Genomic DNA, 13,304 nt, shown 5'->3' on the forward strand with positions numbered 1-13,304 from the left:
CACGTGCCAGAGCCCGACTCCCGGCGGCAGATACAGACACTCACCTACATGGCAGGACGGGACGTCGATGAACCCTTTCAGGAAGTTGCCCAGGGGGCTGTTTTCTGCGGACTGGAAGAAAGGAAGGAAGGCAGAGAAAGGGGAGTTACCACAGACAGACAGACAGACAGACGGACGGACGGACAGACAACTCCTTTCTGCCTTCAGCCAGGGCCGTCCTGAGGGGAGCACAGGGCCTGGGGCAAGCTTCCCCGCAGGCCCCCATCGCATGCCCTGCCCCACCCCTGCCCAGCCCCATGGCTGCTCCACCCTCCCCCGACCAGGGGGTTACTGGGGGTATGGGGCAGGGTGGCAGCAAGGGTCCCCCCGCGCACTCACCATGGTGGTGGGAGCCGGAGTTGGCCAGCAGCCTGCTCCGCTGTGCCCCCCGCCCCCCCCGGACGCTGGATCTCGCTTCTCTGCGGCGCTGGGAAGCAGAGCACCCTGGGGCCGGGGCGCTCGGCTTCTTGCTCCCGCGGAGAAACTGAGTCTGGGCCAGGCGAGGCCAGTGAGGCGGGGCGGAGCAGGCTGCCGGGCCGCTCTGCTCGCTGCCCTGGTGAATGCCAGAGGGGGGCGACCCCTGCTGCTGCCCCACACCAGGCCCGTCCACAGGACAGTTCAGGCGGCTGCCGCAGGGATCCTCAAAGCGCAGGGCTGCGGTGGCCACCCAGAACTGGCCTATGGACAGGATGGCTCGAATCTCGGCCTCCCTCCTCTTGTATTTGTAGCATAAGAACGGCCAGATGGGGTCCGTCCAGCCCCGTGTCCTGCCTGCCCACAGAGGCCAGTGCCAGGTGCCCCAGAGGGAGTGAACAGAATGGAATCATCAAGGGATCCCTCTCCTGTCACTCATTCCCAGCCTCCGACAGACGCTAGGGACACCATTCCTACCCGTCCTGGCTAATAACCATTGCTGGACCTAACCCCCAGGAATTTATCTAGCTCTTTCTTGAACCCTGTTAAAGTCCTGGTCTTCACAGCATCCTCTGGCGAGGAGTTCCACAGGTTGACTGTGCGCTGAGTGAAGAAAAACTTCCTTTTGTTTGTTTAAAACCTGCTACCTATTCATTTCATTTGGTGACCCCTAGTTCTTGTGTTCTTGGAATGAGTAAATGACTTTTCCTTATTCACTTTCTCCACGCCAGTCATGATTTGATGGACCTCTGTCATTCTCCCTCCTTCGTCTCCTCTTTGCTAAAATGAAAAGTCCCAGTCTTTTTAATCTCTGTTCATCTGGGACCCGTTCCAAACCCCTCCTCATTTTTGTTGCCCTTTTCGGAACCTTTCCCAGTGCCAATAGCACTGAGCCGAGGGGATGGGAAGCAGCAGTCACTGGAATTACAGACCCAGGAGAGTTGTCAATCAAACCGTCTCGTCTAGTTGCTCCAAAGTTTCCAGACGGAGGTTTTCAGGATCGAGCCCTGGCTAAGGTGGGCGTTTCTGCAAAGTCTGAGCAAAGCCTGAGGCTGGTTTGCGTGAGGCAAAGGCAGGCGTCACGCTTCTTCCATTTATCAACCGGGTTTTAAACCCCGCCGGAGCGGGAGGGAGAGTGGCCAATCTTCTAATGGCACCAGACTGAACACCCTGCCCTACCCCGCCTTGCCCCTTCTTGTCCCTCCCTCCCTCCCTCCGTCACTCTCCCCCCCACCCTCACTCACTTCACTGGGCTGGGACAGGGGTTTGAAGTGAGGATGTGGGCTCTGGGTGGAGCCAGGGTGCAGGAGAGTGCTCCAGGTTGGGGCAGGGTGCTGCGGTGTTGGGGGTGAGGGCTCTACCTGCGGGTGTGGTCTCTGGGGTGGAGCCTGGGATGAGGGGCTTGGGGTACAGGAAGGGGCTCCAGGCTGGGGCAGGGGACTGGGGTTCACAGGGGCTAAGGGCTTTGGCTGGGGGTGCAGATTCTGGGGTGGGGCTGAGGATGAGGGTCTGAGGTGCAGGAAGGGGATCCAGGCTGTGGCAGAGGGTTGGGGTGGGGTGCAGGGTCTGGGTGTGGGAGAGGACACCAGGCTGGGACAGAGGGTCCGTGGGGGTCCTGGCAGCACTTTCTGCGGCTCTCAGGAAGTGGTTGCCAGGTCTGGATGGCAGACAGGCTCTCCACGCTGTCCTCACACACTCAGGCACCGCCCCTGCAGCTCCCATTGGTCACAGCTCCCAGCCAATGGGCACTGTGTCTATAGTAGGGTAAGGGGTGCTGAGAGCCATTGGACCAAACTGTAAGACAAGCCCGTCAGGCCAGGGGCGCACCCCGGCACCCTTCATTCCAGCCCCTAGGTCTGGAGTAGTGAGCTGAACTTCCAAAGGAAAGAAGGCTGCTGGGATGGAGCACTGCATGCTGGGAGCTGTAGTTTCCTCAGGCCCCGCCCGACACTAAAGGTGAGGGTGGTCACGTGGCCGCTGGAGAAGCGGGCAACCTGGTCAGGCTTGGAGCCTGTTGGTTTGACTTGCTCTCCCGGCTCCGGTTAACCCCCGGGGTGTTCAGCCCAGCTGACAGGTCTCTCCAGACTGTGGCGGAAGGTGGGGAAGGGAGCCGAGGGGATGGGTTTGAAACTCACAGCCTCGTCCTGCTCCTGCACCAGCGTGTTCATGATCTCCTCCACGTAGTTGGCTGGGAACCACAGCTGCTTCTTGCCCCCGTAGTCTCCCCGCCACCTAGAAGAGGTGACAGGAACAAGGCAGCCGACTGACTCGGGGGTTCTAGGGAGGGAAGCACTGCAGGCAACGGCAGGGCAACAGCTGGCCCATGGAGACAGAAAAGGAGCCATTAGAACAGGCCTCAGCACCGCGCCCGGGGCAATGCACGACCTGTGATGCCAATGCCGAGGTGATGCCAGGGGCTTGGCTCAGGGCACGGAGAACCACTGGTGGGTTTGGTTCCCTGGGAACTGGCAGGCACCTCCAGTCCTCCCAAGAGAACAGGGAAGTGAGGCAGGATTCCTGGGATCCGTTGCGGGTCCCACAGGCGTGTCCTGGGCATATCACTTCCCTCAGTTCAGCCATGTGCCTGACTACCCAAGGCCCTGAGCCGTAACGAGCCGTCAGGAGGGGCTGGAGAGAGGCTGGAGAAGGGCAGGGATTTAATGGGAGCACAGGATCTCAGGGCTACCCTGTAGCAATATGGTTTTTCCGTAACCATGAGGAAAGGCCTGAAGCCATATCGGCAGCCAAAGCCTTCTTCTGCAGCCAGACTGAAGAGCAGAAGACGGCCTAGACCCTAGGCTGCATCTAGACTGGCAGGATTTTGCGCAAAATCTTTTAACTGAAAAGTTTTTCCATTGAAAGTATTTGCACAAGAGAGCGTCTACACTGGCATGTGCTTTTGCGCCAAAGCATCCGTGCCAGTGTGGACGCTCTCTTGCACAAGAAAGCTCCAATGGGCATTTTAGCCATCGGGGCAGTAAGGGAAGGGGGAGGCACCTGGAGGGTGCAGGGGTAAGGGAAGGTGCAGGTGCCAGGGGATTCTGGGGTGAAGCAGAAGGGCAGACACCTGCAGGGGAGGGACCAGCAGCAGAGGAGAGAGGCAGGGCAGGTGTACAGAGGGAGGTGTTAGAAGAGGGGTAGCTCACATGATCAGAGTGGGGCTATTGGAGGAGTGGGCACAGGGGGGAGAGAAGGGCTGGTGGAGGGGGGCAGGTCGCAGGAGGGCTGAGGGCAGTGAGTAGGGCAGGAGTCAGGACAACAGAGGAGGATGTGGAGTTGGGGGGCAGCAGGCACCAGGGGAGATGATGGAATAAGGAGAGGAGACATGGCAGCAGAGAGAAAAGGTAACGGTTTAAAAATAATTATTAATAACTTGGCATGCTGCCCACGGCCAGTTTGTTTGCGCCCCGCGGTGCAGTTTGGGTTTATGTGGGGATCAACACGTGGCCGGCGAGTGGGAGCCAAAACAAAAAAGTAGCCAGTGTAATGATCTTCTGTTGGGCTGTGTCTACACTGGCATGAATTTTCAGAAATGCTTAAAATGGAATACTGTTCTGTTTTCAGTTTTTCCGGAAAAGGAGCGTCTACATTGGCAGGCTGCTTTTCCGGAAAAGCGTCCATGGCCAATGTAGATGTGATTTTCTGGAAAAGAGCCCCAATCGCCATTTTCGCGATCGGGGCTTTTTTCTGGAAAAGACTACTGGGCTGTCTACACTGGCCCTTTCCGGAACAGTGTTCCGGAATAAGGACTTATGCCCGAGCGGGAGCAGAATAGTTTTTCCGGAATAGCGGCTGATTTTGTACAGTAGAGCGTCGTTGCTTTTCCGGAAATTCAAGGGCCAGTGTAGACAGCTCGCAGCTTATTCCGGAAAAGCAGCTGATTTTCCAGAACAAGTGGCCCAGTGTAGACACAGCCAGCATGTGTTTTAGTAGTTACATTCTTGGACTGTCATTGCTCATGGAAAATGCTGTCAAATGGGTAGAAATGGGGTAAATGTTGCATTTTATTAATATCAGCAGAACTGACTTAAATGGGTCTGTGTGTTGTGTAGTCTGGCCTTAATCTTTGTATTCGTGCCTGTCAGTGTGAGAGAAGCTATTTGTGTCTATTTGCTTGCATATGCAACCACGCTTAAGTTGAGGCCCTCAGCATGTTCTGTAAGTATCAGTGTGGCCCCTGGGGCTTCCGAAGTTGAGTTGCCCTAGCTCATCCCTGACAGGCGTCTGTCTAACCTGGTCTTAAATATCTCCAGTGATGGAGATTCCGCAATCTCACTAGGCCAGCGTTTCCCAAACTATGGGCTGCAGCCTGGTACTGGGCCACAGGAAAAAACTACCGGGCCACAGAGTGGTTGCCGGGGTGTTCTGCGCTCCTGGAGTGCCCGTGTGGTGCCGGGTCCCGCAAGCCCTCTGCCAGCCGGGGTGGAGTCTGCAGCCGGATGTTCCGGCTCCTGGCAGAGTCCTAGCTAGGGGAGGTGGGAGGAGGAGGAGGGGAGAGCTGGCCACTGGAAGCAGCACTGGACTGGGGAATCGGGGCGGGCTGGGGAGATTGGGGGGCCGGTGGAAGCAGGGTGCGAGGTGGGGGCACGAGGTTGGGGACAGGGAGCTGGCCGGGGAAGATGGGGGTGGGGAGATGAAAGGAGGGCTGGACGGGGGCAGCGGGGCTGGCCAACGGAGATTGGGAGGAGAAGCGGGGGAGAACTGGCTGCCCGGGAGGGGGTTGGGGGAAGTGGGGCTGGACAGAGGCGCAGCGGGCGGAGCAGGGGGGAGGAATGAATCGGCCTGCGGGGAGTGGGACTGACCCGGCCATATGTAGATCTTGGGGCGCTGCCCCCCTTCCGTCCTCCCCCCCCACAAAGCACGAGTGAGTCCGGCCTGAGGATTCTATTGCCCCCCCCTGCACACACCCCTCGCGTAGTTGCGAACTGTCTGGCTGGTAGACACACTCATGCAGCCTGAGCATATTGACCAGCCAGGCAGCTCGAAACTACAAACGGATACAGCTAGTAATAATACAACTTACCTAATGAGAAAATACCAGACATCTTATATGTCTGGTATTTTCTCAGTTTGTTTTTTATGTGTTTATATTTTTGGGCTGCAAAAAAGAATACTAAAAAAAAAGGGTTCAAACTAAAATAAAAAGTTTGGGAAACCCTGGTCTAAGCAGCTTTCTGTCTGTCTTACACTCCATGTATCCAATCCATATTCCTTAACTTGCTGGCAAGAATATTGTGGGTGACTGTATCAAAAGCTCTGCTAAAGCTGGCACTGGGGGGTTTTGAGAGGACCAGAAACAACTTATTTGAATATTCATCATTTGATTAATGAATATGCAAACGAACATTCCCAGTCCTCCAAAAGTTCATGAATGGATTTACTGTTCCCCGTGTCAAAAAGTTTGGGAATCCCTGCTTTAGAGTATTTGCCAGTCTAGACTTAGCCAAATTGTTTAGCCTTGCAAAATAAATAACTGTTGATATGTAAATACAGCTCATGCTGAGCGAGAGAAGGAATCTGGGGTGTGGTTATGTAAATCCAATTCAGGCAGGGCTGATGGAGGATGGGTTGTTAGAATGGAATGTGATGTACTGTAACTAATTTGGGCTGTTGTGGAGTCACAAATCCTGCTACCCCTAAATGTAGGAACTGTAAAATATGACACCAGTGCTTTCAGGAGAGACATCATCACTGTAAGAGATCTCAGATGAAGCAAAATGCAGGACAATGTAGCACTTTAAAGACTAACAAGATGGTTTATTAGATGATGAGCTTTCGTGGGCCAGACCCACTTCCTCAGATCAAATAGTGGAAGAAAGTAGTCACAACCATATATACCAAAGGATACAATTTAAAAAAATGAACAAATATGAAAAGGACAAATCACATTGCAGAACAGAAGGGGGACGCGGGGGGGTGGGAAGGGGGAGGAAGGAAGGTAAGTGTCTGTGAATTGCTGATATTAAAGGTAGGGAGAGTGGGATGTTTGTGAGTTAATGGTATTACAGGTGATAATTGGGGAAACTGTCTTGGTAATGGGTGAGAAAGTTCAAAGACTTGTTAAGTCCTTGTTGGTAAGTGTCGAATTTTAACATGAATGACAGTTCAGAGGATTCCCTTTCAAGTGCAGATGTAAAAGGTCTCAGATGAACAAGCCTTCCCCTTCCAGAGTTGAGTGAGCTCAGTTGGAGGGAAAAGGCTTGAACCAGCCTGCTTCATGCTTGCCAGGCATGAACTGTAAGACTAGCTCAACCTGCCTTGTTCCCCCTTGTTTTAAGGATAGACCTGCAGCAGACTCCATCAGGGCTATGTCTACATTTGTGGCTTCTTGTGCAAGAATCTGCAGAGTGTCTACAGTGCCTGCCTGCTCTTGTGCAAGGAAATTGACAGGACGGTGTGGTAAGAGAGGGCTCCTGTGCAAGAGCTATGCTCTTTTTTAACAGGTGTAGGCTCTCTTGCACAAGAGGGCAGTGTGGACGCTCAGCAGGGATTTCTTGCGCAAGAAAGCCCCATGGCTAAAATAGCCATCAGAGCTTTCTTGCGCAAGAAAGCGTCCACACTGCCATGGATGCTCTTGTGAAAAAGCACATCTCCCACATGGCAGTGTGGACGTTTTCTTGCGCAAGAGTTCTTGCACAAGAACCCTTGCGCAATATTTTCTTGCACAAGAAGCCGCCAGTGTAGACATAGCCAGGAATCTTTTTGTTAGTGTAGTAGCAGCTGGAATCTTTTGCCAGCCTAGATGGTGGCTAAAGAGTTGAAATCACTAAACCTACGTCTACACGCGCAGCTTCTTGTGCAAGAAATATGCAAATGAGGCTAAGCATAGAATATTGCTGAGCCTCATTTGCATACCTAATAAGCCACCATTTTTGCAGAAGAGGCTCTTGCACCACAAGGAGCTGTCTACACCGCCCCTTCTTGTGCAAGAAAACGCCTCTTGTGCAATGCCGTTATTCCTGAAAATAATCAGCGTAGCAGCGTTGCACAAGAGGGTTTTTCTTGTGCAAGAAGGGGCCGTGTAGACAGCTCCTTTTGGCGCAAGAGCCTCTTCTGCAAAAATGGTGGCTCACTGGGTATGCAAATGAGGCTCAGTGATATTCCACACTTAGCCTCATTTGCATATTTCTCGCGCAAGAAGCCGCAAGTGTAGACATAGCCTAAGAGCTGAAGTCACTGGTTTGGCCCGGAGCCAGACCCATTGCAGCCAGCAAGATTGCTGGCAGGAGCGACCGGCCGGTAGGAGTGGCGGCAGGCAGCTGGTGGGAGCAACCAGCGGGCGGTGCAAGAAGACCACAGGAGCAGCATAAAGGTGGCATAGCCTCAGGCTCAATGAGTGGAGACATCAGGGTGCTGTGTCAGGGGCCGCACGAGGCTATGTCTACAATGGAAGGTTCTTGCGCAAGAACCCGCCCGCTGGCTGCATCTAGACCGGCATGATTTTGCGCAAAAGCAAAATCTTGCCGCCTGTTTACACTGGCCGTGAGTATTTGACTTTGTAATGTACAAAATCAGTGGTTCTTGCGCAAATACTCCGACGCTCTCGCTCAGGGATAAGCCAGTGTAGACAGGCAACATCAATTTCTAGCGCAAGAAAGCCCTATGGCTAAAATGGCCATCGGAGCTTTCTTGCGCAAGAGGGCATCTACACGGGCACAAATGCTTTTGTGCAAAAGCACATCTCTTGCGCAAAAGCACATGCCAGTGTAGACGCTCTCTTGTGCAAATGCTTTAATGCAAAAACTCTTGCGTTAAAAGTATTTGCGCAAAATCATGCCAGTGTAGACGTAGCCGCAGAGTGTCCACACGGCCCGCTCACCCTTGCGCAAGAAGATTTACAGTAAAGCGTGGGAGGAGAGGGCTTCTTGCGCAAGAGTTATACTCTTTTCTAACAAGTGTAAGCTCTCTTGCACAAGAAGGCAGTGTGGACGTGCAGCAGGGGTTTGTTGCACAAGAAAGCCCTATGACTAAAATGGCCATCAGTGCTTTCTTGTGCAAGAGAGAGTCCACACGGCCATGGGTGCTCTTGCACCAAAGCACATGGCCATGTGGACGTGTTCTTGCACAAGAGTTGTTGCACAAGATATTCCTGCGTAAGAACCCACCAGTGTAGACATAGCGTGACTGGATAGAGCTGTAAGTGGGGCATTTGAAGTGGGGTATGGGGAAAGTTTGGGTAAACGAATGGAACCCTTACGTTGTTGGACTAGTGAGCTTGAGGGACAAAGGATGTTGCTCAATCCATTTGAGCTGGGACGGTTACTTGTGGGGGGTTAGGAACTCTGTTTGGGGTATTTTTCCGAGCTAATGCCATGTCATTTCTCTTCATCTTCCATTAAAAGTTTCTTTTCGACACTCAGACCCTGCGCTTGTGAGGGGGGAAGCATTGCCTTTCAGAGGCGCCCAGGGGTGTATGAATTTCCCAGGCTACTGGGTGGGAGCTTGAGCCGGTTCTGTGAGATGGGTGAAAAGGAACCCTTAGATATTGAACCCTGCCCTGGCTGCTGCTGGCACTACCTGGCAGAAGGGTTACATTAATAAATAGAGGATCAGGATATTACTGTGTGAGGCTCTTTCAGTGGCTAAAGATCCTGCAAAACCCGCAGGAAGTTGTGCCCTGAGCCCTAGGAATTGGGCAAGGGTGGGTGTGTAAAATGACAGGGTTGCACCTTGAGCCCTAGGAACTGGGTAAAGGTGTGTCCCTGCAGTGTGGAAGGGAGAGAGACATGTGTGCGGGTGACAACCCCACGGCATGGGCGGGTTGGTTTACCGACCTCGGTCGGGGCTGTGAGAACGTCACGTCCTGGGCGGTGTAGTTAAGCCGACCTCAGTGCCAGTGCCGACCCCCACCCCCGCCTTGGAGGAATTCTTCTCTGGACCTGGCTACGGCCTCTCAGAGAGGGAGCGGAAGAGCCCTCCCGGGGCGGCGCCGGAGCTGTGGGGCTGTAGCCCTCCCAGAGCAGAGGCAGTCTCCCACGGAGTCAGCACCTGGCCTCTCACAGGGGACGGGCCCATAGAGCAGAAGCCCCAGACAGGCCCCCCAGACACCCTCCTCATGGTGGCTCCGTGGGCTGCTGAGCCTGGAGGGCGGCCAGTTAGCGTTAGAGCCGGGGGGAGCTGGCAAGGGCAGCGTGGCTCTGCCCCAGCAGGCAGGCGGTACAGACAGGCCTGGCATCAGCCACCCCGCTGGATGTCTGGTACGGAGGCGGGCTCCACCCTGTTGCTACGGAGCATCTGAGGCTGCTCATGGCGCGGGGGGTGTACGACTGGTGCCCCTTCAGCTCTGGTGAAAGACCCCTCCTCGGGGCCTAGCCCCACAGGCCAAGGAGGCAGCTGGCTCCCAGGAGAAAAAGGGGGTGCTGCCCAGGGTCGGTCATTTGGGCCGAGCCCCCAAGGCAACCCCCAGCGGCTCATGAGCAGGGCAAGGTCCTTGGGAGCGGAGCTTCTCCCCAGAGCCGTCAGACAAAGCGACCTCAGACGCCTCCTCGTATCCTGAGCTGTGACCTGGCTTCTAGACTCCAAGCCCCTCTTTTGCCCCAGCGCCATGTGACAAGGGACCCCTCCGCGGGGCAGCCAGGCTGTGTCAGGAGAGAGCCGACCCTGGGTGGCCATTTTGAAAGTGGGGGGGGGGGGGCGGGAGGCGAACTCACCAGCCTCCATCCTGCTTGTCCACGTTGTGGATGATGGCCTGTTTGCAGAAGGAGAGCTCGTCTTCCCGCTGGGCTTTGTAATCGTAGAGGGCCTTCACCGTGCACTGGGGAGCAGAGCAGAGACATGCTCGCCTGAGCAGCTGCGAGGCCGGCATTCTGGGGTCCCCCCTCCGCTTGTGCCTCAGAGCTGCGGGGTACCCGCTCTGCCACCGGCAGAGCGAGAGGCTCTGCAGGGGCCGGGCTGCAGTTCCCACGGCTGGCAGCCGGGCAGAACACGGAGCACGCAGCTCTCGGGCAGCATGTGAACCCCTCTCCCGCCCTCCCTGTGCCAGTCTGCCGGGGTCCCCCAGCCTTGGGGGGCGTCTCCGGCCTGTGCCCGCTCACCCTGGCCATCGGCATCTTGTTGGCTTCCACGTAGAGGTGAGGAGTCCGCACTTCGTACAGGGCTCCGTAGTCCAGCTCCTGCAAAGGACAAGCGCAGGGTTCCCATGGGAGACGAGCCCACAGCTTCCCCCTTCCCCGGCTCCTGGGGGGCAGCTCGTGGGGACAGGGGAAGGGACTAGAGAAGAGCTGGCCGGCTGGCCAGGAGCCCCTCCTCTGATGGGAAGCGGTGTTATGTCAGGCGACCGGGCGGTATAGAAAGGTCTCTGCTGTGTGCCCCAGGCTTCAAAGGGCAGCGTGGCCCTAGGATCAAGCCAGAGCAGTGCATGCTGGGACATGTAGTCTGCACTTGCCACACCTCTGCCTAAAGATGAGCGCACCAGCAATCTGATTGGCCAGTCCCTGGGATTGCCCGCCCCTTGCAATGCACCCCCTGCGCAAAGCTTCAGGACCCCAGGACGCAGCCGGGTTTGGCCTTTCCAAGATTCTGGGGGGTAGCCAGACAGTCCCCCCATATTCACCCCCGAGCCCAGCTGTAGGGCCCCTCTTCCCCTCTCCGGTGCCCTCTGTGGGGCTCCCCCCAGACTCACAGCCGTGCCCATCTTCTCCAGCGTCTCCTCGTTGATGGGGTAGCGGAGTTTCATCTTGCGGTACAGCGGGTGCTTCTCGTAGTAGCTCACCAGGTCCACCAGGCTCTCGAACTCGGCTGAGCTGCCCAGCATGAAGAGCCGGCCCTCTTGCTGGATGCGGCAATGCTTGATCTTGCCCTCTGCTCTGTGACAACACACCCCGAAGGGCACGTGAGGAGGGGCTGGGGGATGGCAGGTGGGACGTGCCTTGTGTTAGAGGGGAGGCATTTCGCCCACCTGGAAATGCAGCTGCCTCTGGGGTGGACGGCAGCTGCTGGGAAACAGCGCACAGCAACACTGCTCAAAGGAAGCTGGCTTCTGGTGGGAGGCCAGTGGATGGAGTTCCCCCAGCGGGAATGCAGCTGGGACGCTGGAGTAACACCTGACTCATGGTAAATCCAGTGACTACAGCAAGAGCTTATGGCGCAGGCAATGTACAACCCAGCAAGGCCGTCGAGCAGCTCGCCGTGGCATTGCCCAGTGCCGACTCAGAGTGACCAGCAGCCCTAGCATGACAGAGTTACCCCTGGCACAGCGGGTATATGGCAGCTAGACACCTGCAGCTGACCCGAGCCAGCTGACGGACTTGGGGGAGTGCCCTGCGTGGTGGGAGCACCCCAGGACTTGGGCTGTAGCCTGAGCCAGAATGTGTCCACCGCAATCAAACAGCGCTTAGCCTGCAATTCACAGCCCGGCTCGCACGAACCGGCCGTGGGTGTCTAACTGCAGTGCAGGCGTCACCCAAACCAGTCAGCCAGGCCTGAGGGAGGCCAAAAGCATCCCCCGGGGACTCGCAGTACAGATCCCTGCAACAGCCCTCGCTGGGGGTCCACCCTGGCCCCCGTCCACCCCCACTGCACTCAGCTGAGCTGACTGGAGAAACTCATGAGAAGCACAGGGCATGGGCTGCGGGGAGAGATGGCAGCAGCTGGGCGCTGTTACCACGGGCTCCGGCAGCCTGGGTTTGAGATCACAAAGGAAACAAGTCTGCAGCTTCTCAGCTCAGGGATGCAGGCAGGAGTGCTGGCCCCAGACCCACCCCTAGTCCCGCCCCTTCTACTGAGGCCCCGCCCCTACAGGAGCCAAGCCGCCTCCCCACTCCATGCCCCCCCCCACCGCCGGGAGGTGGGACGGTGTGCTGCAGCCTGCCCCGCCCTCAGCCTGGAGAGGGCAGGTGGGCGCGTGGCCCCAGCCTCCTTGGCCTTAGAGCACGGGTAGGGTGGGGGGCATGCGGCTGCAGTCTCCCCAGCTCCGGAGGATGGGGAGGGTGGGCACTCGGGGGCAGCAACGCTCTGCCCCAGTAGGCCTACAGCAGGCGCTCCGGGGGCGGAGTGTGGGCGGGGCCACGCTGGCGGTTTGGGAAGCCAGAGCCCTCCCCCGCCTAGCCTACTGCCGCCCATGGCTCTGGGGCAACTCGTGTAGGGGGGATGCTGAGAGACATTCAGCCAAACTGCAGCGGGTCACCCCTACACGCCAGGGGAGGCCGCAGCACCCCCGGCACCTCTAGCTCCGGCATCTCCGGCCCCGCCTGGCCAGCTCACACTCACCGGAAGGAGATCGCATAGGAGTTGGGCTCGCTGCGTTTGCGCACCAGGAAGGCTCCGTCCCGGGGCACCCTCATCAGCATATGCTCAGCCTGTAGGCGGGTCAGGTTGGCATGGTACCACCTGGGCCGGGAACGAGCACACACAGAGATCAGTTCAGCGCATCGTCCGGACCCCGGGCCACTGAGAGAGGCGCTAACTCCCTTCAAGCTCCTAGGCTGAGCCCATGTGCGGTAAGCGCAGGAATCCAGGTCTGGCTTTCCACCCTGCCGGGCCCCGGAGACGTGTCCGGGCTGTTGCCTGTACGACTGTTTGACTGAGTGTCTAGGTGTGACGCCCGCTCCCCGTGAGTAGCGACGGGGGACAGGTGTGCTCAGGCTGCGGAGGCATCCCCAGGGCGTGTGACTCAGACTGGGCCGATGGCGTGGGGCTGTGCTGCCTTGTAGTGGCCACCAGCCGGGAAAGCGGGGGAAAGCGCCATTCTCACAGCCCCCGGCAAGGCCCCCTGGCTGGAGCAGCAGCCGTCTGCGTCCTGGGAGCCTCGTTCCAGTCCCCGTCCTGCACCTGTGCCGTTCTGCCCGCAGCCACCGACTCTGGCTCTATCTGGCCTGGGATTATTTCCACATAAACCTCCCTCTGCCCTTTGG

At 57.1% G+C, this 13,304-nt stretch overlaps 1 protein-coding gene across 2 annotated transcripts in view; it reads right to left on the reverse strand.

The window, feature by feature from the left end:
• Positions 1–13,304, reverse strand: part of LOC102461099 (1-phosphatidylinositol 4,5-bisphosphate phosphodiesterase gamma-1-like) — a 94,703-nt gene that overhangs the window by 14,158 nt on the left and 67,241 nt on the right. The window contains exons 19-24 of one of the 2 annotated variants that reach the window (XM_075919990.1): positions 12,661–12,780; positions 11,075–11,258; positions 10,488–10,565; positions 10,104–10,207; positions 2,589–2,769; positions 45–111 (exon numbers count right to left, since the gene is read on the reverse strand). In XM_075919990.1, coding sequence (XP_075776105.1) covers positions 45–111; positions 2,589–2,769; positions 10,104–10,207; positions 10,488–10,565; positions 11,075–11,258; positions 12,661–12,780 — 734 coding nt within the window. The remainder of the gene's footprint in view (positions 1–44; positions 112–2,588; positions 2,770–10,103; positions 10,208–10,487; positions 10,566–11,074; positions 11,259–12,660; positions 12,781–13,304) is intronic. The other variant, XM_075919991.1, reaches the window with a different exon arrangement.

Source organism: Pelodiscus sinensis, chromosome 2 (genome assembly GCF_049634645.1).
Source record: "Pelodiscus sinensis isolate JC-2024 chromosome 2, ASM4963464v1, whole genome shotgun sequence".
NCBI classification, from domain to species: Eukaryota; Metazoa; Chordata; order Testudines; family Trionychidae; genus Pelodiscus; species Pelodiscus sinensis.